Genomic DNA, 27,729 nt, shown 5'->3' on the forward strand with positions numbered 1-27,729 from the left:
TTTTGTAAGACGACGACATAGTATAAACAGTAAAACGCACTAGTAGGTATTGTTATGTTAAAAATTGTGTGTACCTAAATAAATGTACGTGAGTACAGTCGGGTCAATTTATCAATCACGGCGGTCTACGGTTGTTGAACTTGGGAGTTATGCATTGTCAAGTCAATTTCCAGTGATTTATACATTGCATCGTAAGATCCAAATGTAAATTACCTTACATACGGACAGGCTTGATTCGATTACAATAATGTAATACAATTTTAATGTTTATTGAGCCATTACAATTTGATATCCACGCTATTGTAATCGAATAATGTGCTGAATTAGTTTTTGCAGTGATTCACTTTTAATATGATTCCGCGTGGGAATCGAAGGAAAGCAAGAAATTGTTTTTAAATATAAGTGATTTTCATGTTGAGATTCAGAATATTATTTTGATGGAACTTTAAGGGTCGGTAGAAGACAAAAATTGTTGCAAGCAAATAGGGACATTGTAAAAAGATTCTAAATAAAATGTGACACATCATACAAATAACACAATGACAAACCGCAATACAGTTAGCAACTATATAAATTCACGAACGGCTGCAGTAACGAAGGCCAAGGTGTCAAGTGTCCCTACAGATGCATTATGTGGAACGCTGAATGTTTGCTTTCTCTGCGCTGTGAATGTGACGTGAATGCTCGAAACCTTACACCCACGTTGGGATGAGTCGATACTGGTAATGCTGTCTTTAGAAATAAAAAACTCGGTAAAATAATGTTTGTGTGTGGTTGATTGTGAGACAGAAATTGGAAAGAGCCTATCAACAGAAAGTTTGGTTTTTGTAGGATTTATTCAATTCATCATCATCATTTAATTTATTTAAAATTTATTTCAACCAAAAATAGATTTGATACTAATCACTGTGTGCCAGATTACGTTTGGGACACGTGAAAAAGGTGATAGATAATGTTACTTATTTTGAATGACCTAAAGATTTTGATTTCGTTATAAATTTTGTAGGATATTGCGTTTGTCTTCATCACGTGGTTGGGAGATAATACTACCAAAACTAGAGAGGAAAACGAAGGAAAACTTAGAAATATGACGAGTCCCTAACATAAGTAAAAAAAACTCACGCACTTCGTGCCACATACAACAAACACGATGACATGGCACGAACAACCATCACTTTGCACGCCATACGATGTATTAAAATTAAAATATATGCACTATATCGATATGACTTCACATAATAAAATAGCTTAATAAACTACGTAATTATAAAATATGAACGATTTGTGTATGATGACATTTTGACCGTTTTCTGCAATGATAAGACTTTTTCCAGAATATTCGAATTGGCTTGGCTAAACAAGATACGGGGTGGTATTTTGTTTATATTCGAGGGCCGGCAGCTCATTCCCCGAATCCCAACGTCCCATTGTACGTGATCAAACCTTATTTACATCACAATAATTCAGCTTTGGCTTAGCGTCATATCATCCCCGATAATATCCTCGTAATATTTTTAGTTGCTAAGCCTGAATCGACTTTACTATTTTGGCTATGCTTTTAACAATTTGTCTTCGCAATTGGCTTGGCAATGCCGATATCTGTATCATAAATTTCACATGCATACTCATAATGATGAACATCATCATCATAGTTATTATCAAGAAACGGTAATGCTAAGTTAATTAACATTTAGATGTTTTAATATTTAATGACTTGTTTAGTATCTTTCTACTTAATGAAGGCGGAACTCGTGGCTGTCTATAACGAATTCCATTCATTTAAGGTTGCTTTTATGAAGTCGTTATAAAGTATTCAGTTTGGAACTAGAATCTAATTTAGACCCGTAGTAGTCAGTAACACAGTAAAAGATTACGTATAGTTACAGAAAGAAAATATATTACACAGTTACAATACGAAGTGATAACGGAAAAGGAAGATGTCTTAAGTAAGAAAGCAAACTAACTATAATGTATTTTCTAGCTAGAAACAATAGACAAATATTTAACTATCTCACCGGTACTGCGGCACAATGCCAGAGAACGAAGAGCGACTCTAGGTTCAACACCCACCATTTCGGGAATAAATTATATGTGGAGGCGGGCCTGACTGGTTTGTTATTATTACAAAAGTTCCGAGTGGAAAGAAGACTTGATACTTAAAACAAAATGCTCTATCATTGATCAAAACGTAGATAAACGTTTTAACTTTCTGATCGATATGAAATATTAAGAGATATTATATTTTTATTTTATGAAAGCGGGCTAGAATTGAAATAAACTTGAGGTTATGGACAAAGCTACTGGTGGTCATGCACGACGCTCAGTCATGAAGACCTATTATAATACAGGTCAAATGGCGTAAGAAAATATAATTAGTTTTTAACCTAACCTGCGTTAAAATTCAATACTTACTCTTAGAAATCGAATCGCATACAAATAATATGATATTGAATGAACACGTTCTCAGAAGTAGGTCAGAATACAAACCGAGAACAAATATTATTGAATAAATACGAATAAACAGACATTGCCGGTGGCTAGGTGTCAGAGTATCAGGGTATCGATGTCGTAATGCGATCATTCGTAACCAATCGATATGGCTTATCTATCTAGTTATTTGACTTGCGATAAATCGACGCATCGATGAATTGGCGCGCTCTGTAAATGTTTAATTATATCAGTAGATGTGTTATGACGGTATTTACCAAATCTTGACAAAAACATTATATTTGCCATCGCCTTTACTTTTACAAATTTTGGTAGTAGAAACATGATTAAAAAATGTATATGATCTACTAAAACTAGCATGTGTATTTTTACACCGTTATCGAATTCGTATTTAAATTTCCATAAACAAATATACAATTTAACCCTTGACACACGTGAGTGGCACACGTCTCTCTCGGTTCAGTGATCACGCAGGTGGCAAGTAACGGTCGTCGGTCGGACAATGTACTCGTCGAGCCTCTGGGACGATCGGATCCCAACGCGACGAAACAGCCGTCTTTGCGACACCACGGCATTTGCAGCCAGGTGCGACAACCAAGGGTTAAAGGCATTAACATCACGAATAAAATTTCTAACGTAACTTCTGGGAGTCGTGGTAGATCATTAATAGATATACTGCTTGCCTTACCTCTTCTATCTTGTGAATTATCTCTATTGACAATTAAGAAAATGGAAAGGGCCTTTAAAATACCATAAGAAGTTCGATGCTTAGTAATAGAAGATAGATTCGAATTGATCAAATCATCCACTTCATTTAAGCTAAGCAATCGACATCATAATAGTTTTAAATGAAAGATTCAAAGTTACACATTAATCACTAACAAAAGTAACACTTTCTGAAGCTTTCATCGTAGTTTTTTTAAAGAATTGGTAGATACATACATACCAACGGTTAGCTATATGTATAACATGTGTTGCTCTCACCTGCATATTATTATGCATTTGCAACATGCGGTCAAAAATCGATCAGAGTACATCGCCTGTCCAAAGTAATAAAACGCGCGTGCAAGTTTTAGACACGACGTCAACAATGGGGGCTCACCCTTCTATGAGACTCGTTTTATGGCTTTTAATAATTTGGTGGGTAAGCTGCACTGATTGTTGAACGGCAGCTGCTAGCAGTTACGGATTACCGGTATAAATCTTTTTAAAATATTTACTGAGGTGAGCGTAGCAAGATATCCCTATCTAAATGTCTTGAATTTATCGTGTCTGTAACTTTACAAGACCATTAGCGCTAGATATAAGTTTCTATAAAATTTTAATTAAGTCCATAATTGGATTGCACGTTGCTTTAATGGGTGGGAGACTTGAATCATCCTGATTTGCAATCACGTGAAATTTTAACGTAAACTTAGCAAAAAATAAGTTAATACAAAAGAAAGTAATTTCGCGCCAAAAGTGAACTTTCAACTTGCGTCAGCCGCATGGAGCTGAGGTGGTCTGTTTTTAGTGAATGAACCCGTTGGAGTTCCACGTCCATAAACGGGCAATATTCGCGACGCTCTGGTACAAAATCGTCTGCCGAAGTCAAAACCAGTCGTCGCTGTGACAAGGTTCGTTCACCGCAGAAGTCCGCGCCGGCTGCACGCCATGAAAAAAATCATCTCTTACACGACCTCCGCTATTGGTGACATAACAAATTAATATGTTGTGCCCAAGTAAATATCAATTACCTCCAGATTTCATGTAAACACTCATGTTACGGAAAAATCCTGATACATAATCCGCGCACCAATAAGATCATTAATTTTCTTGATATTGCACAGTCTTCAGGAATATGATAACGAAGATGAATGAGGAAATATTTGAAGCAGTGTCAGGTGAATATGTAAAAATAATAATAAAATAAATAACGATCTACATGCGAAATTTCTTTGTTTTTATTTCAAGTCAGGACAGCAAAAAGTTAATTCCCATTATATTGAAACAAGCTTCGCGGTTGGTTGTCATGCTCATACAGCATGGGAACACCTGACGTAATGAACGAAAATGACGGTGTGGTAATGTACATTACCACACCGTGATTTTCGCAATCAAATAACATTGGATACATTGGATAACATACCTACAACTTTTTCCGTACCCGCTGACCGAAACATCGTTCATATCAACGATGAGTCACGTCATGTATTTGAGTGCATTTCTGTGCAATACTTTTAAAAATTCATAGCGGCTAGTTTGCACGCAAGAGATATGATTTTGTTTACAGATATAATAAAAGCAATTTTCAATGTTTCGCTGGATATTTTTTTCATATTTTTAAGACATAAATACTCGTCATTTGTAAGTTTTCTTTTTAATGTTATATCATTGAAGTTTAGACGTTTGGATTAAACATAAATTGAACGAACGTAACGAATTAACTATTGAACTTTGGAATCGCCAGTTCTAGATCACGACGTGAAATAGCCGAGTCACGGTGGATAATAAAACCAACATTCGTAGTGGTCGTCAATTCGTTTGTCTGATCTCGTTATAGTTCGATGTACGAGGGCTGCTATTTATGTATCCGGAATAACAAAATTAAACAAACATATATTATTACATATGGTTTTATTGTTTCTCGAAGTATTCTCCGCGATGATCTATGCACTTCTGCATACGATGAAACCAATTTTCAAAGCACTTTTTCCATTCTGATTGAGGTATGTCCAAAACGTGTGTTTTGAACGCATCAACGGCCTCTTCGCGGCTCGAAAAACGTTGACCACGTAATTTATTTTTAATGTTTGGAAATAAATAAAAATCATTGGGTGCCAGGTCGGGGCTGTACGGCGGATGACCCGTCAATTCAATCTTTTGACCCTCCAAAAAATTATTTGTTTCAGCCGACTTGTGGCAGCTAGCATTGTCGTGATGAAGTATGATTCTGCGTTGTGGGTTGTTCTTTCGTATTTTTTCAAAGACTTCTGGCAAACAAATGGTGGTGTACCATTCAGAATTAACCGTCCTACTATTCTCTAGTGGCACTGTAGCTACATGTCCGTTGATACCAAAAAAACAAGCGACCATTTGCTTTAAAGTGCTTCTCGCACGAACAACTTTTGTTGGATTCGGTTCGTCTTGAAAGACCCACACCGTTGACTGCTGTTTAGTTTCAGGGTCATAAGCATAGATCCAGGTTTCGTCACCTGTGTAGATATTATAAACAGCTTTTGACGTGCCACGGTTGTATTTTTTTATCATTTTCTTACACCAGTCGACACGAGCCTGTTTTTGATCTACGCTCAAGTTGTGCGGAATCCAACGCGAACAAATTTTTTTAACAATTAAATGTTCGTGTAATATCGCGTCTATACTCGTCATACTAATGCCCAGAGACGCCTCTATCTCGCGGTATGTAACATGACGATCTTGCATTACTAATTGTCGCACAGCATCAATATTTTGTTGTACCACTACCGATTTAGGACGACCCTCCTTAATTTCATCCGTGAGCATAGACCGTCCACGTTGAAATTCCTTAAACCAATAATACACAGTGGTTTTCGATGGTGCTTCATCTCCAAAAGTTAAAATCAGTTGTTCGATGCACTGTTTTTGAGTTAATCCACGCCGAAAATCATAATAAATCATCGCGCGAAAATGTTCACGAGTTAAATCCATGGCAATGAAGACAAGCTATTTTCAAAATTGGCGCCAATTGAAAAAAACAAATGACAGGGACATGAAAAATATTTATTCTCTAGCCGAAGAGTTCTATTTTCAAATGTTGTAATTACTTTTTAAATATTCTAGAATTATTGGCCAGTTCCGGATACATAAATAGCAGCCCTCGTATTTTATTATGCTAGAGAGATGTATTTGATTGAAGCACATTGACCAACAGTTTATAAAGTGATTTCGTTTCAAGTGAGAATCACTAGAGAGAACTCTCACTAGAGAATTTTTTTACTTGTTGATGATGTTATAGTCTTTGATATTCGGCTATAGCATCATCAAAATTTTATGATAAAATTGCCGGAAAATTGAACGAATAAATGCTTAAAAACATTTTATTTTTATAAACAGTCTTGGTTCTCGACATATCCATAAAATTGTCATACCAGACTATTCTTTATGAATAGCAAATGATGCCACCTGACTCGCATCCGCCAACAATATAAATGAACCGATCGACCAGGAGCCAGAAGCCTACAATATGGATGAGAACGGTCTTGTTTTGCCCATAGTAGCCTTACCGGCTCTGCAAATTAAAAGGAGTCACAGATGCGACACTTTCCTAAAATACGCACAGTATCGATAAGCTATCAAATATGTCAAATAAGCAAAGGTATCTGGAAACTCAAAATCGAGTACGAAACATATTTTGCAGAGTTTATTCTAAAGCACTTTTTAGACTGCAGGTAGATATAGCCATACTAATTAATGATAACATTGAATGACCCGATCAAGATATCCTTCTGTATTTTGGGTATGTTGTGCTTCGATGTATGTGGTGTTCGTGAGGTGTGGACACACGCCGGCACTGCTAATGAGGTTGCGACACTGCCGATAGGTTCACTTTGATTGATCGAGCCTTTCTACTGGCCATATTGTAAAATGAGAGTGGACTAGGAGACTAGGATGTGATGTGTGTTCTATTTTCCATGAAAAACAATATTGGAAATTCAAAAAATTTATGTTAAATTACTTCCAGTTAGTACACATTTGACATGTTTTGGTTTCAGTACTCATGAACATGAACATATGCACCACACCCAGCCAGCTCGAAGCTGAAACGGACGAACCGAATACAGGCCGTTGGCCGTACCTATGCGACGCTGCTTCCATCCATCAAAGTCACGTTCGCTGGAATATACGTCCTTCGTCTACATGCTTCACCTTGCCAACAAAACAGCGTCGAGCTCGCTTATTTTTGCTGTCAATACGAGGTATCAGAGGACGTTCCCTAGCTGGCCTCCCAGCGACCGCTACCTTGCTGGGTGGAAGCGGTGGCGTCGCACAAGCCCAGACCCACGACCCCACACCAGGGGGCACAGTTTTATAAGGAGTGACACGCTCTGGGATGGGAGAGGACGGTCGACTAGCCGCAACCGGTCGACCACAATCAACCGACTATGCAGCCTGTAGCCAATATTGGAATTTAGGAGGACGGGTTATTCGATGGAGGAGAGCGTTGGTGTGTTTCGTCAGCTAGAAAAATTCAAGTAGTCAATCAACCCTGGCAGTTTAGCTGCATCGCAAGATAATTTCATTGGCTTCAGTCAGCGACTTTCACAGTTCAAACATAAGTATACCTCGTTTTATAAAGAAACACATATTAGGATTATATCATTGGATTTTTTACTTCATTTTATATGAGCCGCATATTGGGAAATGTTTATTGATACGGATTCCTGGCTTTATGGCAGAACGATATGTATCGCAATTTCGCCGGATCCGCGATGCAGGGATCGGAATACCGGTATACGTTGACGAAATGTTGCTCTCGTTCATTATGTTATATTACACAATACAGAAATACAAGCACTGTTATTATTCATACATACATATATATTATGTATATGTCTATAGCTTCGAGAAAAGGATGGTACGGCCGCGCCGCTTATTTTGCTCGACTTTGGGGGGCACTCCCGTGTCCCCAGATACATAATGTGCATATATGTAATGTATGCATAATATTTATATAGACATATATTCATAATATGTATGTATATATGCATAATACTTGCTACCAATGTATATATACATTACTGTCCAGTAACGTATATTTATGTACATTGTAAAATTGTTAAAAGAAACAACGTTGCATGTACATCTTGAAATTGGATACTTGACTAACCTAATCTATCATTTTAAGTCCTACGGTATTACCTTTACCATATTCACTATGCAAAGTAAACTATATATAACCAGATAAACCGTTAGGTGAATTGAATCTCCAACAATCTTATGAAAGCCATGCTAGTAAATAGTTGCCGCTAATAATTTCTAACGCTAAAGGCGTTAAATACACATCTTCTAAAGTAATGAGAGACATGTATCTGCTGAAATTTACGACTACGCGTAAACTCTATGTCATGTACTTAATATATTATTCATAAATAATACTGTACCAGGAAACCACTTTATAGGCAAATAAATGAATTTATAATAACGATGATGCTGGTGGTAAATGTTACTTGAGAGGATATAAATTCTTATGAATGTTCGCAAATGATTATATTACATAACATATTATCAAAATCATCTTAATAACCCTTTATTGTCGGGAGAATAAACAGATGCGCGCCCTAAGGCTGAAGATCTTTGATAAAATGGTCTGTTGCTATTTCCTCCTTCGATTGTATAATTTTCCCACGAATTACAACGTCATATGTTCGGAATGTAATGGACCACTACTGGAGAAATAGTCGGTTAAATTGAATCTTCAGATTTAACACATGTCCCGTTTTAAACCACTCCATAAATATTATCATTGGAGTTATAATTATAACCCCTCCCGTTTACGCAATTAAAGTTTTAAAATGAATAATTTGAATTGAAATAACGACATCGACAAGTAATTAAAATAAACGAATGACTGTTTGATAGATTTTGATACACATGGATAGCTGCAAGTGATCAACTACAAGAAGTTAACATTGTCAATGCCAGAAGAACCTATAACTACATTTCTATTTCAAACTATCCTTCCGTATACGTTAGTAAGCTATAAACTCTATTTGTAGAAGCCACAAAACTGAAGTGCCGGTAACTCCGGCCCCGGGCAAGCTCTTTGCGGCACCGCGCCACAAGCAGCAACCAAAGCGGCAGCGATAATTAATAAACTGTACGTACTTACACATAACTTCCACTTACATATTGATGCATAAACTTGCTCTTAGACTTTCACCAATTTTATTAGAATTGACTTAATTGCTGTCAATAAATGGGGTAAGACCTGTGGGTAAGACAAAGTCATGCTCATTTTTCAGTAGCCTTTAATGTGATTAAAAAAAAATCATCTACCTAGACTAAACAGAAATAAAAAAGCGATCTCTAACAGACGGAAATACTATTAGGTGGGACAGGAAGTTGCTAATAAGCATTCAAAGGTAGATAGACGCCTAGGTGTGTTGATGCTTTATATTCGCATTGTATCAAACAAAAGCCGAAATTTTTGAATAACTACCTCAATGTATCGCGAACAATCGATCGCCTGCATCGGATCACACGCTGTGCGCGCGCCGGTCGCTGCGCGCATTATTGTACCAGAAATATTCTCAACTGAATAATGGAACTTTCCCTGCTTTGTCAGGATAAAAAATACGAATATTTCGTAAGGGACAATGGGAGCGTAACGCTAAATTCGTGACTGGCTGAGGAGTCCTACGACAAGAGAAACAATTTGGGCTTGTTTACTTATAAAATTTTGTGTACTTAGTGACTAATATTGATAAAATATTACACAGGTTGTCATTTTGTCAGAGCCCCCCTCTTCCTTCCTTCCCGTGTGCGGTTTAGAATGGAACAAAGGGCAGGACTTCCGATCAGCTGCCGCGGCGCCCCACGTTTTACGGGGCTTCTTCTAATATTAACTACAGACCTACCAAATGAACACATCGAGAACTACTTTTTCATAACTACGATGAAGTTAGAAATCTATTATTTGATAACTTGTTCAATAAAAACAGAAGAATTTGTTCTATTTATTGTTTTTTTTTCCAAAAACAAGTTAAGCTTAAATTATTCTGCAAATTGATATCGCATTAACTTTGAATAAACTAAATCTTGTGAAATTTGTTCACCCTCGTCAATAGTTTACGTCATGGGGTGAAGCGAGGGATTCACACAAAATTGTTGCTGTGGTTACCGGAACATAATTACACACAACAAGCTTTATTTGTACTAAGTGCTTACTATTTGTTTACTAACTATATTCGATTGCGTGAGGTTAGCCGATACGATTAAGCTTTGATTAAATCTTGTATAATATTTTTAATTCACTTGAATCGCTTAGTACGAGATCCCATGTGTGCGGTCCTTCGTTACTTTCAAGATTAACAATTCATAGGAAATAATATGGAGGATCCAGTATATGTACATCTTTAACAATAGCGTTTACATATAATAAATCTTTGAGCGTATATTTTTAATTCACTGCACTACACATCATGAAAATCGTTATTGGAAAGTTTGCAGCAACGGTATTTATGATCTCACGTAACCTCAATGCATAGGTTGTTGAAAGAAGCTAGTTCAAACAGGAAATGTTTCATATCGGCTACCTTTATCGAAGTTGCAGCTAACTGGGTTTGCATCATAACAATCGAGGATATTATCGATAAGTAGATTAGTCTATGCACCATATGCCGGGAACGAGGGGGAGCGAAAAATTTATTGCCAAGAATCTGTTGAATTATTGCATTTTAAGAGCCATTGCACAATAATATGATCCATTATCTCCACAACATCAGCTACGGTACAGCCGCGGCGTAAACAACATGTTGGGCCCAAACATCTTCTTCCTAAAATTTTTAATCAAATCAGACATTCCGGAACGAAGGACGGTAATTTGGTCGCTCAGAAATGTGGAAAATTGGTAATTTTCACAAGTTATTTTTGGTTTTTTAGACATTTTGTTAAGATAAGAATTTGACAATCAGTTATGTACACCAAGCAAAATATTATTCAGCATACTATATGTCACCCACATGTTAGTTTATGTCTAAATGACGCGAATATGATGACATTATTAAACATCATGTTTCAAACATTTTTACCTTCTAAGTTCTATATTTTCATCACAAAATGGACACTAAACAATATTTGACATCAGATTACGATGCAACGAGTTTCTGAGTCATGATGTGAACTTAATGCACAATTCCTACATGGATTGTGGTAGTTACAGGAGATGTATATAATTAGCGTGGGCTCTTAAAGGTCATTGTCACAGCTCCACAGCATCGCCAACAGGAATCTGGTATTAAAATAGACCTATTGTTCTTCAGGCCTGAACTATAAACATCTAGAGAGTTCTAATACCAATGACTATTAAGGTTGCCTAACTGCATTATAGATGACTACTAAGTTGCTATCTACTCTGTGTTAATTTAAATATTATTTAAGCTCACGTTGTATCACGAAGAAGCATTAAAATTGCAACATTTATTATTTGGAAACAATAATCTCAAATTCATGCATACAAAAGATCACATTAGTATCGGCTACCTGGAAGAAGTCTTTCACAGAAACGTTGACAAAAAACGGTGCTTCCCTGTTGGTTTTAAAATTCCCACAATGAGAGCCGAGAGGGGTGAACAACTCAAGTGTTGTTTTTGTCTCTTCTATTTGTGGAGTGCGATAATAAAATCCTAACGCAACCTGAAAAAAGTCAAATGGTAACCAAGGTCCCTTCTACTTATTTTGGGAAACACTTGGGTTTCAATTGCGCAGATTATTATTTTACGGCTTCATGGAGTATTTTAGTCCGACCTCGACATAATGCTACTGCACTTTAGCAGCTGTTTCGTTCTACAGTAACCCTTTCTTATATTTCTTGATTAATTCAAGCGTGAATATGTATTAGGTACAAAGCCGTTAGATTTAAGCCGAAGCTCAGATTACTCGACGAAGTCTTGCTTAATACGGCCCGACTGCAGTCATTCAATAGCCTGCAAAATAACACCAGTGCAAGGAAAGGCACTATCGGGGCCGTAAGGTGACACCAATGCCTGTGGCATTACTACAAGTATAGGGGGCATACCGCTCGAAACATTGTTCAAAACTATAATCTACAGCGGACACTTCAGGCACTAGCTATAGAGATATTTCATATTTTGTGCGAAGTTCCGAAGCATTATGTTATCACGTTGCCATTTCGGCCTCCCTATTTGGCATGTCCGGTTATAATGCCTTGTTGAACACGCGGTGCCCCTATAAGCTAACAAGACTATTATTATGATAGACAGCTCAGACGTGGACCAGACATGCGATGAAATTATTACATCTTCACGTTAAATGGCTTCTTTGATAGCTCAGTTGTATTATACTTTATATCTGTTCGTGATTCGGAAAAAAAGGGCGCCAAAATGTGGCAAACATACATTGAGCGATGTGGAGATAAGTAATTAAATTGTATTTATATAAATACAAATAAGGAAACAAATATGAATAGAAAATAATGCGATTTAATTACTCTGTATTAGTAATGGTAAAGAAAGCAAGATAAATACTTACCAAATATGGTTTTAAAATAATTTATTGAACTAATGAAAACATCTTAAACAATTTCGTAGGGTTCATATATAATCTGTATTTATTGAATAAGGAATCATTTTGCAACGTACAACGTGCTACGTATAGAATGAAGGCTCGTTGACTTTATGTGGTCACTTGAATAGAGTTAATGTAAACCTTATTAGATTAATCTCCAGAGAACACCATGCGGGTCACGGAAACAATAATTTTTACCCTTACTAACGATTTAACTCTGATTTGATTTATATCGACAATAACATTAGTACCATCAGTCTAAGATGTTTTAGTTGTACCAAGTTCATGTTAACATTATAGTTTCTTAGGATGATTATAAATTTTTACGACTCTTGTGGAGATGTCTATTATAATAAAATGACAGCTTTAAAAGCAATCTAGGGCAGTTTATGGGCTGTCGACTTACCGATTCAAGAAGTCGGCTTTACATTTGTGAAGCCGTGTCATATTAAATTTATAGTTACAGCCGGAGATGTAACTGGATTTAGAAACTGTCGTACAAGTAACCTTCGAAAGTAGATTAAATCCTTTTCATTTTCGAGCACCAGCTACCATAAAAAATATTATGTGATTAGGTAAATCGTTTTAATATGTATTAATTATAAATGATTACGTAACTTGGTATTACGAATTCAGTTATTTATAGGTAGGTTGCTACCGAATATTTCCTAATTAATTTATAGATTAGACATTTAGATAAAAAAAAATTGCTTACTATCTACAATTTTCTGGATCGATTTCGCAAGAGTCTAATTAATTCTTACGACACGAACTCGTTCCCTACTTACAAAGAAATTGATAAGAACTTATCGTTCAATGAACTTTTTGTGCGAACGTGACGTTTTGTTCAACATAGGTTTAGGTTACAACATAGGTTTATTGTGAATTTGTTTTCCTGTACCTAATAGTTTTCTATTCTACATTTGTTTTTATTTTATGCTTCCCTCCCTTCTCCTTTATTCACAATAAAAGGCTGTCAAGCGTTGGAATAACACTTTACGTTATCGTCCAGGTGAAAGGTTGTGAAATGACTCGCAGTGTATATACATTTACGGGAAGACGTGTTCCGAGTGAGGCCGACAATGTTACTTTACTGTGTGATATCATTGTTTAAATATTCCACAGATACTCTCTTCCGTAAACACTACCTTTGTTTGTTTTTTCCTTAAATTACTGAAAGTTTTTTCAGCGCGTCGAATACTGTCCAGATTTATTTACATTTTTTTTAATTTAGTCAAGTATTTTACTATAATTTTCTTATTAAACAATATAAAAAAACTTAGCTGAATCAAGTAAGTGAAGTACGCAATGAGTTTCCTTATCAGCGGCTTCAATTCACCAGACAAGAGAACTGAAGTGAATGTATGACGTTTATCTTAAACACACAAAATTCTTTGAGTGTTAAATGGTTGAGCGGGCAGGATCGGCGGCAAGCAAACAGCATCGGATGGGCTGGAAATTATCTCGAGACGTTTTTATGCTACGCATTGGAATCTGGGATTTTTTCCCATCGCGGCCCGTTCGGACGCCCAAACAGGTTTTTAGATAGCGCTCAGTAATGCATCAACCAGGAACGTTTTTGTAAGGCGGCATACACACACACAAGGATGCTGGAGTAATGAGGTTTCGGAACGACCGTTTTATTCAATGAACTTAATTTACTTGAACCAAGATTGCTTAGATGTAGCTGGTTGTTTACATTTTAGTCCTCAGATGCTGTGGATATGGCAATTATCCTCTGTAGCTGTTGTGGTAGTTTGTAATGCTGTTACCTAACCTACCAACCTAGCCTTCTGTTATCCAAACTATTGCGGACCAGTTCGTCAAACTTTAACGGATTCGGCATACATTGCTGCTTTTTTTATTGCGATAAAAACTTTTATACAAATTACGCAATGTTAGGTAGGTCCCACTACGTGGCACAAGAAGTGTTAGAATCATCGAAATAACAATACTAGGTGGTTATGTTTTTTACACGACCCCCAAAAAATAGGAGTGTTGTGTTTTCAAAATTCATGTTTACATAGGTATTTGTGAGTTTTTGAAACATGTACCTACGTACCGAACTAGTAGATAAGTAGGTAGGTATCTACCTAACATAGATATTATTGTATTTCTATGAGGTTCATACTAGATGAGTGCTTGTAAAGTGTTGACACTAAATAGTATTGAGAAAGGATTTAAGTAACTTGGGAGGACAAAAGATTCTATTCTATTGAAAATTGACGAGGTGAGCAGGAAAGGTTAACTTCAAGGTTAGGTAAGAAAGGTTAAGTTTCTTACCTACGTACCTATTCTAAAGTAGGTACCTATACATACATTATTTTGTTGTATAATAATATACATACCTATCTAACTAATAGCACAGATAATGAGTGTAACTAAACGTAGTTTAATAATGTTAGGTACCTAATCTCTAAGTAAAAATATAGAAAAAGGATAGTCAAGGCACCTACATCAGATCTGACTAATGAATCCAGGAGTAAGGAAATGGAACTAAACGGGGCAATGGTCTACGCGATCCAGAGATGAAAAGGATCATAATCTTATGAAAGTTGTGGTTTGGTTTCTGGCACTGGTGATTCGCCGCTTAAATTTATGTTTGGCTGTTGGCTCTAACCTATTCGGTAAATTGAAGATATCAAAACTGAAGACAAAACTGGTTTTTAAAGTTACTTAGTAGGTAGGTACTTACGGACTGGCACCTTCTTCGGATCATATTGCTCGACAATTTCACTGATCTTCTCAATTTTCGTTTGCGCCAATTTCGACCTTTCTGTGATGCCCTGAAGCTGCGTAGTCAACTCGATGAAGATATCCTCGGCAAGTAGCACGAGAGAGGCGAGTTGACGTAAGGCATTGCTCAGGGTGCAGTTCGTCACTGCCTGCAACTCCTCATCTGTCACCCTCGGTTTCCCATCGTCATCGCGAAGGCTCGTTCTAGATAAAAACTTCGGCTCCACCACACGCTGCACGAACGGCATTTCGCTATGTCCCGAATCACTTCGTACCACTATTCACCCATTCCCGCGACGCGAATTATTAAGCGTAATTCCGACATTCATTCAACACAACACAAAAAACGTCAGGTAACCGCCACTTTGAATTAACCGACATGTTGACCGGTGAACTTTCACTATTAGCGGTATATTTCGAACGCCATGCAGTTTTTGGCCAAAATCCGCTTGTAATAATTATTTTTCAGTTATAACACTACAGTTCTAAAAGTTTCATTGAAACTTTTCATAGTGACGAAATCCCGCCATAACAAGCGTAGCGTGGCACACAATACTCGCACACCAAAGTTCCCGGCCGAATGAATGAAATGGTTGAACTATTTTATGATCGCTTGGGTTGCCATGTATAGCATTTATTTCCCCTTCGAAAGGTTCATAACTATAATCAAACTTATTTTCATTTTAATCTTGACTTTTCAAAAATCGCAGGCAAATGTAATTGACAAGTTTGACATTTCGTTTGTTGGACCCAATATAAACCAAACATATCACAACTGATTCAAATAATATGACAGTAAAATATGACTGCCTGTTTTCCATTTGTTTAGTTCCATTTTGTGAAAGTTCATAGAAATGTACTTACGGTTTAACACACTGTTGTATATATTCTTGTGATTTTAATACACCCACTCGATTATTGTTGGTCAAAATATCATTTTTCACCTTAGAGCAATGCCCACTATGTTATTATAGGTAGCTTATGTCCTTTAACATAGTCCTACCTTACTTTTATGCATTCTAAATTTCAAGAAGATTGGTTGAGTACATAAAGTGTGAAGAACAAACAAATAAACATAATAAACGTATTTATAATAATAGTTCAGATTTGAATTTTACAATGAGATACCATAGGCTGTGTTCTGTGTCACATCGATATCTGATAAGATGTAAAGACTTATGGTAAAATAAACAATAATATATTATACAAACATGAACCCAGAAATTATTACATTCAATTACAGCAATTTTAAATGTATACTTACCTCGAGTTTTTGTATTTCTGTGAATTGAATATCTGGCAACATTTAGAAGCAGTTTCAAAAAGCAAAAGTAGCGCCATCTTTGAGTTTATATTAATATCAAATAATAGTGAATATAGCACATTACATATTTTGTTACTGTTTCTGTATAAAATTAACAGATGGCGTTAAAAATAGTTTTTGGATTTTGTAAAATTGCATTTCCGTTTTATTTCCGTGTTGTCCCTATTTAATTATAGGTGCCTGGCATGAGTTGCAGTTATCATTATGCCGGCTACGGCTACATACTATCACCGAACTCAGACTGATGCCGACGCAAATGCACGGACATAGCGTAGTTTGTATGAATGCTTTTATTTACCGCAATGAAAATCCAGCAAGGTATGCCGAGATATTGTATGGCCAGCATGACATGCATCCCTATTGCTATGCTGTACTCCTAGGATATTCTTTGCGTACATACAAGATCGGCTCCCAACCAGTCCTATAGAGGAGGAAACTCCCCAACAGTTAACTGCAGTGACATGATTTTTTTCATTCTTTGTGGCGAATATAAAAACTTGTGCCAAAAAGATTTTTTTTAAACATGTTGTTTTATGTTGTCATAAATAAATCAGATAAGTAGTTGTTAAAACATTCTACCATGATCCGGACATAGCCAAAATGATAAATGTGGATCAATTAAACTAAAAAAATGTAAATTAAAAAGGGTAATAGATAGTATAGAGGTAATAGAAAAAAGTCATATTGCCCAAAAAATAATGTATTACATTTTATGTAACAAAGCGCTTTAGACATCATATCCAATCACATGAAAACATTATACACACCACAACTAGTAAATAGGTACAATGCCTTGCATTCTTACAATGTAACCTCTAGGGTACCTAAATAGTTATTACAACAGTATAGGTACGTATGTATACTGAATTACAATTACAAATATCCATGATTAGGTTCTTCCCGCTTCTTCACTTTTCACTATAATTCATCTTTTATTTTTTGACGGTAGTGCACATAAGTATGCTTGATGATCAACTATTACAAGAAAAATAAATCTAAAAAAGGAAAAATTCCCGATTCCGACGAATCACAATTTATTTCATATACAGCCGTATTAAACCATCAAGAATTATATAGATGTATCTTATATAGATGTACCTTTATTATATAGATGTACCTTGAGCTATTTTTTTTTATATAAACCTATATACGACGATGCGAAAATGCATAGTTTATAGCATTATGAGAAATTACTAGTGAAGGTCAAATTTCTTAACAAATTATTTGAAATTTGAGACGCGAATAGATAACTATACATACGCACCGTTGTTTTTTCCATTAAAAGCTTATTTTTACTCCTTCATATATTTATACATTATTGTTATGATAATTTACAGAACTATGCATCACAGCGCTATTTTTTAAAAATAACCCACCTATATTTTTAACATGACTCACCTAAATAAGTAAGAATGATTTTTAAGCCGTCTCATCGATATTTTATGAGCTCATTTAAAAAATAGCACTTATGTGGGTAATGTGAGTATAAGATATATTTATTGCGAGATTACTAATGGATAGTGAGTATAGAGAGACAAAGATTAAAGTTAATCCAGCAGTTAAGTATGTGAGTGATTAACACATATAAGTATTTGTATTTTATTTATTAACACAACTTCTTTTTTAATTTACTGATGATCTCTTTTTCTCTGGCTGAGATTCGTATTCAGAAGAGGAAAGCCAAAAGTAAAATTTATTCTTCATAAAGGAAAAGAAATTAATATTATTCGCATTGAGTATTTTGTATATTAAAATAAATATGCTGTAAAGGTATATATATACAATTGAACCACAATTGAAAAATATTACCTGTAACGCTTCCTCGGTGACCATGGACGAGTTAATAATTCTGACAATGAAATTCTATCCATCCATTCCATACCAAATTTCGAATGTGAATGACAATCAGACTCACTGGATTGAGAACACATTTAAATAAATTAAAAGAAAAAAACTTAAAAAAAGCTTTTATTTAATTTTTTTTCTTTTTAAAATTGTAACTATCAACTTATAATCGTATAATCACCGATCATATAAATTGTGTATGTATCATTATACACAATGTATATGATCATAAAAGCTTATCGCTTGTCGTTACATACATTGCAAGTTAAATAAAAGCTTTTAAAAATGGGTCAATCCGAAGAATCATCGGTCATAGGTCAAACTGTAGGAAAGGATTCTAATTTTATAAACGTAACTTAAATGTGCTGAATATTATGTAATATATTTTGATAACAATTGCGAATTATTATATTTACCTAACACATTAACTAGAATGTTCTTACATCAATGGCAGTAATAAGTATTTATAATATGTAGTACGACATGAGTATACTGGTGAAACAGAAATAATCTGTTTGCATTAAACCTACGTAGGTAAATCAAAATTTACGCTCAATGAAGGAAGAAGTAAAATGATTTACTTCATGAACTGAAAATTACACCACAGTTACCTATATCTTGGTGTAATTTTCAGGTCAGTAAGTATATGTATAAATAAAAATATTTTCTTTGGTAAAAAAAGATTTCTAGTTAACTTATTTAAGAAAGTACGAGAAAATAGTTATTAAAATAACATTTTAAATAAATTATAACAAAATATTATAAATAAGAATTTAAAAAAAATACGTAGAATATATCCATATTTTTACTACACGTTTTTTCTAATCTAAACATAGAAACTACGAGAAAACAAATTTAATTTTAGAATATATATTGTACTGTGTTGCCAGTTTCAAATACATTTTTATTATCTAATCTAACAATGACCTCACTATTTGCTTTCATATATTATTAGGTACCTATTATTACATTATTTTTTTAACACTTGTTTTACATACTTCTGTAAACTAGCTATTGTAATAAAACAATATTTATGTATTAACAATATTAATAACCAATTTGGTATATCATGTATTAAATTTTTGTGTAAGTAATAGAGATCGTGGTATATTCTCTAAATTTTACCTAAAATTATAAACTTATTTAAAAATATAATCTTAAATCATACTATTAACTAACATAACAATTAATTTAAACAAAATTGTTTGTACATACATTCTATACATGAGGATATATTATCGTTACAAAGATAAAATCTACATTCCAAATCCTTAAATCGCACTGCATTTTTTCAAATCCTATATCTTATAGCAAAACATAATATAATTACACTTTATGCTTAACATATCATTACAAACATACAATTTTATTAATTTATAACAGATTTTTTTATTTTTTTCCATGAGATGCATCTAGAAAAAATGGTTTAAATTTCGGAACTACCAGTTAAAATATTTGGTAAAACCAAATTATATATTTTCGGATTCACATAAATAGCTTTTTACAAGCTTTACCTCTACAAGGTATCTGTTTACTTTTTTAGCCGTTGAGGGTTGGAGCCCAGGGTATTTTGGACGACAATGTGTATTTATTACAATAGTGTTTATGTTCTGATGGTGCACCCAGGAGCGGGAACTCCTCAACAGTTTACTGCACGGAAATGTTTCCTGTATTGAGTGCCTAATATCTATAAGTATGTCAAAAATTTGGTGTTTTAAAAAAATACCAAATTCCTTTTGGAAGCCTATTTAACTTGATACTACTACTTTTAAACTAATTAATAATATGGTCTTAAAACTTGAAACGGGATGATAACACATATATGATCCGATAGGTAAATTTATTGATAAGTACTTAGATGATATATGATTACTGGATTGATATATATAATATATATATAGGTTCTATTTTAACTTTGAACACATATAATGGTATTATTTCATCGCAAGAGCATCACACACTCAATTTTTACAATAAAATTTGTGATATTCTATAAATATAAATATAATATTAAATTGGAAAGATTATGTATTAGAGTAAAGATTGTATAAATAGGAGATTATGTCATTATGATATGATTGGTATACAGATAGAAGTTTGGATTAGATGTAATTTTAACTATGAATATTATTTATGCTAAGGATGGGTTGTCACCGTCAACTTTGACGGTGCAACTCGGCTTTAGGATACACCATGGATTTAGTAACTACTTCTGAGTGCCTACTAATTCCATGGGATACACATACAATGTGATAAGTCTTTGGTAGAAGTGTTTGTATAGTATCTACGCACATTTATACCATAATATATAAATATATACTCGTATGAAGCATTTAGACAGAGCCATGATTTGCGAAATTCGAAAGCCACGTTTAGATCTATTGAAATAAGGTAACACAGAATCCTCAAAGACGAGTACTTATCTAGTAAAACTTACAACTAATAAAGTCCAATTAGCAAATTAGCGCAAAATAAACGAGTACTCGCCACTACCGCCGCTAGCTTCCTATTCCTACCGCTCCCTTGACCACTAAAGATAAGTAAACACGGGCTATATTTAGCACTAAACCTAGGCACTTGATAGAATTTGCCTCCACTACTTTCACCTAAATCAAAGACAAAGAAAAATAAAGACAACGAGCTGGCGTGCGATGAGATTTCCATACAATTTGCCAGCCTGTCTCATACAAAGTGGCAAGGCCTCGTAGAACCGGGCACACGATTCCCGTTTCTTCTTTCTCTTTCTTTTATAACCAAATCGAAAGATATGACGATGTATTCATTTTTATCTGTATACGACATAAACCATTCAACACTTTCATAGATACTGAAATAAACCATCAGGTAGCCCGAGTTTACTAAGAACAGTGCTACATAATAAGCAAGCATCCACTGAGAGCGACTACTGCAATGCACATACAAGATAACGTTAACACAAAACTGCCGCACTGACACATCCCCGGTGTTGCCATCACAGTGGTGGAAGGAAACGCTGCCTCTCGCCGATTACAATCGGCACATTAGCGACGACACGACCTCTGGCGGTCGGTAAAGGAGCTCCTCATCTATTTGCGCACCCCACGCTATGGGTCCACCTCGTGGCAGACCTCCATGTAGTCGGGATCGTGCATGATGTCCTTTATCATGTCTTTCAACATGGTGTACCGCGGGAACATGGGGTACACTTTGGAGCTCACGTACTCGGACTGAAAAACGAAATTTAAACAGTTTTTTAGTCTATGCTTTAAACCGGTTTTAGTTTTCACAGACTAATTCCAACTTTCACAATTCTTTTGAAATGTTCACTAAATCCTAGGTATAATTTCATAGAATTTCAAGAAGTGGGCCCTAGTAGTAATTCGCTGCAAGTCAATAGTCATAGTCATTGTAAAAAACACGAATATATAAAATGTAAAAAAAACGAAATGACTTTTTATTTTAAAGAACAGTAATATAGTAAATGGAGTAGGTAGATACCTATTCAAAGTAGCGTAATTTGATTATGAAAGTCGGTCGCAAAGCTGTAAGAAAATTGCAGCAATTTGGGAAATTCTGGACACGTCCCCGTACAAATTAATTGGCGGGGTGAAATAGTTGCGAATCCAGAATCTTAAACGTGTTGCGAATGGGCGGCGAAAAACAGAAAAGGGTTGTGCATAAAAATTGAAAGAATAATGTATACACGTCCATGTACGCAATTTATTTTTAGATAAATGTTTATCCTTTTAGATAAAACAATTGTATTGATTTTACTTTATGTAATCGTGAACTGGTCAAGTGCGTGTCGGGCCACGTGCAATATTACGGTTCCGTACGCAATGTATGATTTATTTGTACATGTATTTACATATATTTACTTCCAGACGACGTAGTATTGTTCCTACGAATATATAATATTTTGATTTTGGAACATTCTCGTCGGTTATCGTCGTCGTAAAAACAAATGCCAGTAGCTTGCAGACTTGCATGACAGCATAGCGGCCCGGTAGCAATGTGATGGTTCGTATTAACATGCAAAACTATATTTTTGTACTTAACAAATATAAGGTTTTAAAATACTTGTTATACGCAACCATAATAGCATCGTCTGTTTCAAGATTAACTTGTAGTTGCTGTATTGAATTCATAAATTTATTCTTTGAGTACGTTTGTGCAACTTATGTTCTCTTCGATTGTAAGTTGCTTTGTTTGAAATGCAGGCACCAATATTCAAGTAGACACTGATAAATTGCCTTCATTATAAGTCTATACTTCTAATGAAGCCAAATTACTTATAATCCAAGGAAAAATAAGTTCTGCAGCAATTTGACAAATTATATTTTAACCGACTGTTTGAAATTTAAGGGTGGGTTGCACCATCAACTTTGATATTAATTTTAACGTGCGCAGAAAAACGCAATGAACACCACGTCAAATTTGACGGTTTAACCCACCCTAAGAATAATATTAATTCATTTTCTATAAAAAACAGAACGGGAAATCAAGATACATATAATGTGATTATGTGAGACTATATAAGAAAATAAATTGGTCAAGTGGGAGTTCAACTCGCGTGGAGAGGTTACTATACTCTGATTAATAGAAGTCTTGTTCGACTTTCATACATCTACATAACTATTGAACGGATTTAGTTGAACCCCGTTATACATAAAAATAATTAAAGTATACATGAAACTAAAATGTGTTTTGTCATTATCCCACTTTATAATATTTAAAGAGACAAAACATTATTCGGCTTCTATTAACTTTTTTACGAATGACAAGATTAGTCTATGTTGTTTTTCCCTTTACAGGTACGTTACCCTAAAATATTATTTTGTAACATAATCTACGATAGACAGATAAAAACTAAAACCTTTAATTCCCTGATGAGGTTCCTCAGGCCAGTGTATTTCTTCAGCAGTCGGTACAAGTCATTTGTCATCTGCGTATTCTCAGCTTCTATCTGGGACGTTGTCATGTCTGGAAATACAGAAAACGTGAGATGAAAGTTACACTCGGATTTGGGTTACCTGCGATATCTTTGAAATACTATATCTACTGTAGACGACGATATTCGTTAGTGTACTTAACAGCAACCGATAATGGATTTATCGTTTGCTGTTAAGTAGGTAATGTTATTTTGTTTATTTGTATACGTTACGGGCCAGGCTTCGCTTGGGTAAAACCATAATAAATTATACACATGTAAAAGTAGTTAATTACTTATTGCAATAACTTTATGTCGCTATTGAAACTTCCATTTATGTAAACAAACCCGTTGAGAACTTTTTCATATTTACTTTACTCCCAACAAAAGCTTTTATTGTAATAATAGGAAGTGCGACAAATCCCAACCAAAATTTATCTCAGCACTTACAGAAAATGAGCCAACATTTCGCCATTTATTCGTAAAAGTGAATACCAGGCTTTTCAGATTTTCTAAAATAAGTAAATGTACTTACCTACTTATATTTGAATAATAGATTCTTTGTTAATTTCTTTATAAACAACAAGAAACAAGAACATAATTCGATTAGTAGGTAACTCTACTTCTAAATAAGTACAAACTATAAATATAATTATGAAAATTGTCATATTCGGTTTCTTCCATGTCCTTGCAACAAGGAAAGGAGCATGAGGAGAATATTTTGTAAAAAGCAAAAGCACTAGTTAGTTAATTTGTATTTCTTATTCGACGGCCATTAAGAGTTGATTCCATCCACCATTTCCTAAATACTCGACTAGCCTCAAATCTCTATTAATCCATTGTTTGCTTCCGCTAAATTTGCCTCGGCTCGCGTGTGACTACTTCGTTTTATTTCACCCGAAGGCTTTCAGTCGTTTCAGAATATTCAAATGACAGATATTAATTGCTCTTTTATTAGGAATCGACCAAGAAAATTGATATTTAGCTTGCATCGTTTAGCCACTTTCTCTTCATCTTTAATAAAACGATACCCAAAATGTAAATTATGATTAACGCAGGCTAGCTAATATTGCATGCCTGTAAGGGTAAACTGTTGAAACTATTGTATTGTATGTACCATCTGTACCTTGTACTACACAGTTACTGCAATAAAGATATTTGAGTTTGAGTTAGATACATACCTATTATAATATTTCTTGGACAATTCATGGTTATGTTTGTGAATTAAACTATAGAATGTATGGAAAATTAAAATATTTTTTCCTTTTAAATATGTATGAGGTAGTGAACGAGATATGAACAAAGTGAGCGAGGTGAATGAAAAGTACTAGCGGGTCGCTAGTGGTATAATAAGTACACTTAGTCACCTAAGATATAATTTTCTCAAACGATAAAAATACCTAGTTCAGATAAGTTTTATACAAACGGGCGCAGCTGCTGATATTAGTTTTTGCGAATGAGATTTAATTTAGGCACAGTCATCCTAGATTTGTATATAGGGGGCGCCGTGGAACTTTCGCCCAGGGTGTTTACTAAGCTAAACCGACACTCTTTTCCACCGAGTTTCAATTTTAATAATAAATCTGAAGTGGTTGACTTGGAAAATTGCCCTCCATATATTCCAAGAAGAATTCGTTTTTCTTGATGCTTATTGAAATTTATGGAACGAAAGATATAAAAAAGAAGTGCCTACATGATTACAATATTCATGACGTTAAATTATGGTTCTTCAGTAAATCAGTCGATGAAAATGAATGATTGAGTTGAAGAGCATATGAAGAAGATATTGTTCTATATATAGGTAGTATATATAGGTAGCACCCATAAGTATATACAAAATACTTTTGACCTGCATTTTCCTCAATTATTATTATTATTCATCCATTTGATCGCTGGACGAAAATTAGGTACTGATTCAATTTATTTTCATTTACAATAATACATATTTTTAAGCCATGAAGATCCCACTTCTGGGCAAAGTCTTGACCCTTCTCCATCCATTTATAATACGCAAATAATGAAAGACATCGTCGTTTTTTTTAACCAACGTTCTACTTTCTTTCCAAGTTTGTTAGTCAGCCAGCCTTCCGAAACTGGATTTTAATTTGCAGCGCTGCTGTTGGCTGGTACGAGTAATTAAATGGCCCAAGCTAATAAAAGTCGGCCCAGAAAGAATATTGTCTTTGGAATTTCCAAGTCTTGGCTGAGTAAGCTTGTGATTTAGATTTGGCTAGGCGCCAGTTTTACCTTGACTCTGTTTAGTCTTACTTTTAACATTACAAAAGTTGCATATATTTGCTTTTGTAAAAAATCTAATATTAGTTTAATCTAACATTATCCTAATTACATTTTATATCGTTTTAGTTATTTAATTAATGTATTAGCTGACATTGATATCACTATGATTGTCTGAAAACATTATGGCCGTTCAAATAACAGAGTTAACTTTTCGAATCATGCGTAGTATATACATACTTTTTTTTTGTTGAGAGTGAGTGAGATTGGTTTGCAAGCATCACAACACGAGTATATTTCGAACCTAGGACTTTGATCGATCACAGATATCCTTTAACCACTTAGATAACCATTCGGCAACTAGAGACATTCATAATTGATGTAAACACTACACTAACAGGCTAGGGAAAGAAGGAAATTATACCGTTCAGTCTTTCTATTCGCTCCCTCCGGTCAGCGGCTTCCTCAGCCAACTTGGATGAGGTCTTGACGCCTTCTCCTGACTTCTGCGTCTTCTCCATGATGGCGCATGCTCGGAGCACGAATGCTGGCACGGTCTCCGCCTTCTCCTGGCGAGGGATCTCCACCAGCGACCAATATTGGGTTTCCAGACGGATGACATCCTGTAAATATGATTTTAATTATTAAAGTTGTAGCCGTTGTTGAAATAGATTTAGGATTAAAGGAAAAGTGTAAAATATGATAGGTGCTTCTTCTTCCGTGAAAATTGTATAAGAGAGTCAAAGGACACAGGTTAGCCAACTGTCACTATACTCATTATTCCAGCAATAAAGTCGTAATTTACATAGCTTAACGTGGCCTTTAACATCGTGATTCTTGACTCTGCCTACCCCGTAAAGTGTAAGATGTATCTGTATCTTAATTATATGAAAAACTTGCTGAAGGAATATAAAACTAGAAAGATACGGTAACGGTAACTGAGTATTTTTTTACTTGATAGAACTCAGCGCGTAGTGCACGTTTGATTCTGAGAGATCTTGGCTCATTTCTTTTGAAATCTTTTATACATTGAACTAACTTGTTTCTGCGGTAAACTTTCCACATTCTTAATTTACAGTATAATTTATTGCAGAGAACTGCTAGACGTTATTATGATATGAATTTATGAGTACAAGCCGCGAACATTTCAATGTTTTTAGCATCTTTTTGCTGTAAAAAGTTAGGAAACAGATAGCAGTTGCCGTAACAGGCAAAGTTGGCGACAAACAGACATGCAAAAACTGGCTCGTTATTATTATGATCGAACTAAAGCGGAGTTACCTTTTGTTGGAAACACCGTCAGTTGGTCTCAGTTTGTTCTCCGTTAAGTTTTATTGAAAAACTCGACGCCGTTTTATAAATTGCCTTTGAAAATATTAAGTATTGAAGTAACAGGATTAAATCAAAATCAAAGCATTTACTCAGAAATTTAATTTTAACCTTTTCACGTCAATAAAACTCATTTAAACAGTGTTTACCTGTAAGCACTCAATATTGGTACCTAAATGATATTTATAAAATGGTTTATTAGTTATTTTATTAAAATTAAAACTAGGAGTTGCCTGCGGCTCCGCCCGGGGCAAAAATTTGCCTATGTCACTTTCCAGCTTTCCAACTATCTTGACGTGAAAGAAAGAAACAAAGATTATATTTATTAGTATGATTAAGGTTTATTTCTTATTTGTATTTACTGTGCATTAAAGTTAGAGATTAAAAATATTTATTTAACTCCATATAGACATCCGGTAATAATAATCTAAAAATACTTTTTTTTTGTATTTTTTAGTATGTTAAATACTTGTGCAGATCTCCTCTTTTAGAGATCACTGTATAACAAAATCTAGTCTGCAAATGTCCGCTATCGAGCCCGTGCAATCATGTCCCCGGCTTAATGTACTTAGAGGGTAAGTTTCAGTCTGGAGCGCCGCCAGTTCCGCAGATAAAGATCGTCTTCTCGTGTTACTTC

At 34.9% G+C, this 27,729-nt stretch overlaps 2 protein-coding genes across 2 annotated transcripts in view; both read right to left on the reverse strand.

The window, feature by feature from the left end:
• Window positions 1-16,023, reverse strand: part of gukh (GUK-holder) — a 60,181-nt gene extending 44,158 nt beyond the window's left edge. The window contains exon 1 of the mRNA XM_053747533.1: window positions 15,410-16,023. Within this exon, the coding sequence (XP_053603508.1) occupies window positions 15,410-15,698 (289 nt within the window). The 5' untranslated portion in view covers window positions 15,699-16,023. The remainder of the gene's footprint in view (window positions 1-15,409) is intronic.
• A 1,435-nt stretch (window positions 16,024-17,458) lies between these two features.
• LOC128671293 (uncharacterized protein) overlaps window positions 17,459-27,729 on the reverse strand; it is a 112,277-nt gene continuing 102,006 nt past the window's right edge. The window contains exons 5-7 of the mRNA XM_053747642.1: window positions 26,188-26,386; window positions 23,475-23,581; window positions 17,459-21,825 (exon numbers count right to left, since the gene is read on the reverse strand). Of these exons, the coding sequence (XP_053603617.1) occupies window positions 21,703-21,825; window positions 23,475-23,581; window positions 26,188-26,386 (429 nt within the window). The 3' untranslated portion in view covers window positions 17,459-21,702. The remainder of the gene's footprint in view (window positions 21,826-23,474; window positions 23,582-26,187; window positions 26,387-27,729) is intronic.

Source organism: Plodia interpunctella, chromosome 7 (assembly GCF_027563975.2).
Source record: "Plodia interpunctella isolate USDA-ARS_2022_Savannah chromosome 7, ilPloInte3.2, whole genome shotgun sequence".
Lineage (NCBI taxonomy): Eukaryota > Metazoa > Arthropoda > Insecta > Lepidoptera > Pyralidae > Plodia > Plodia interpunctella.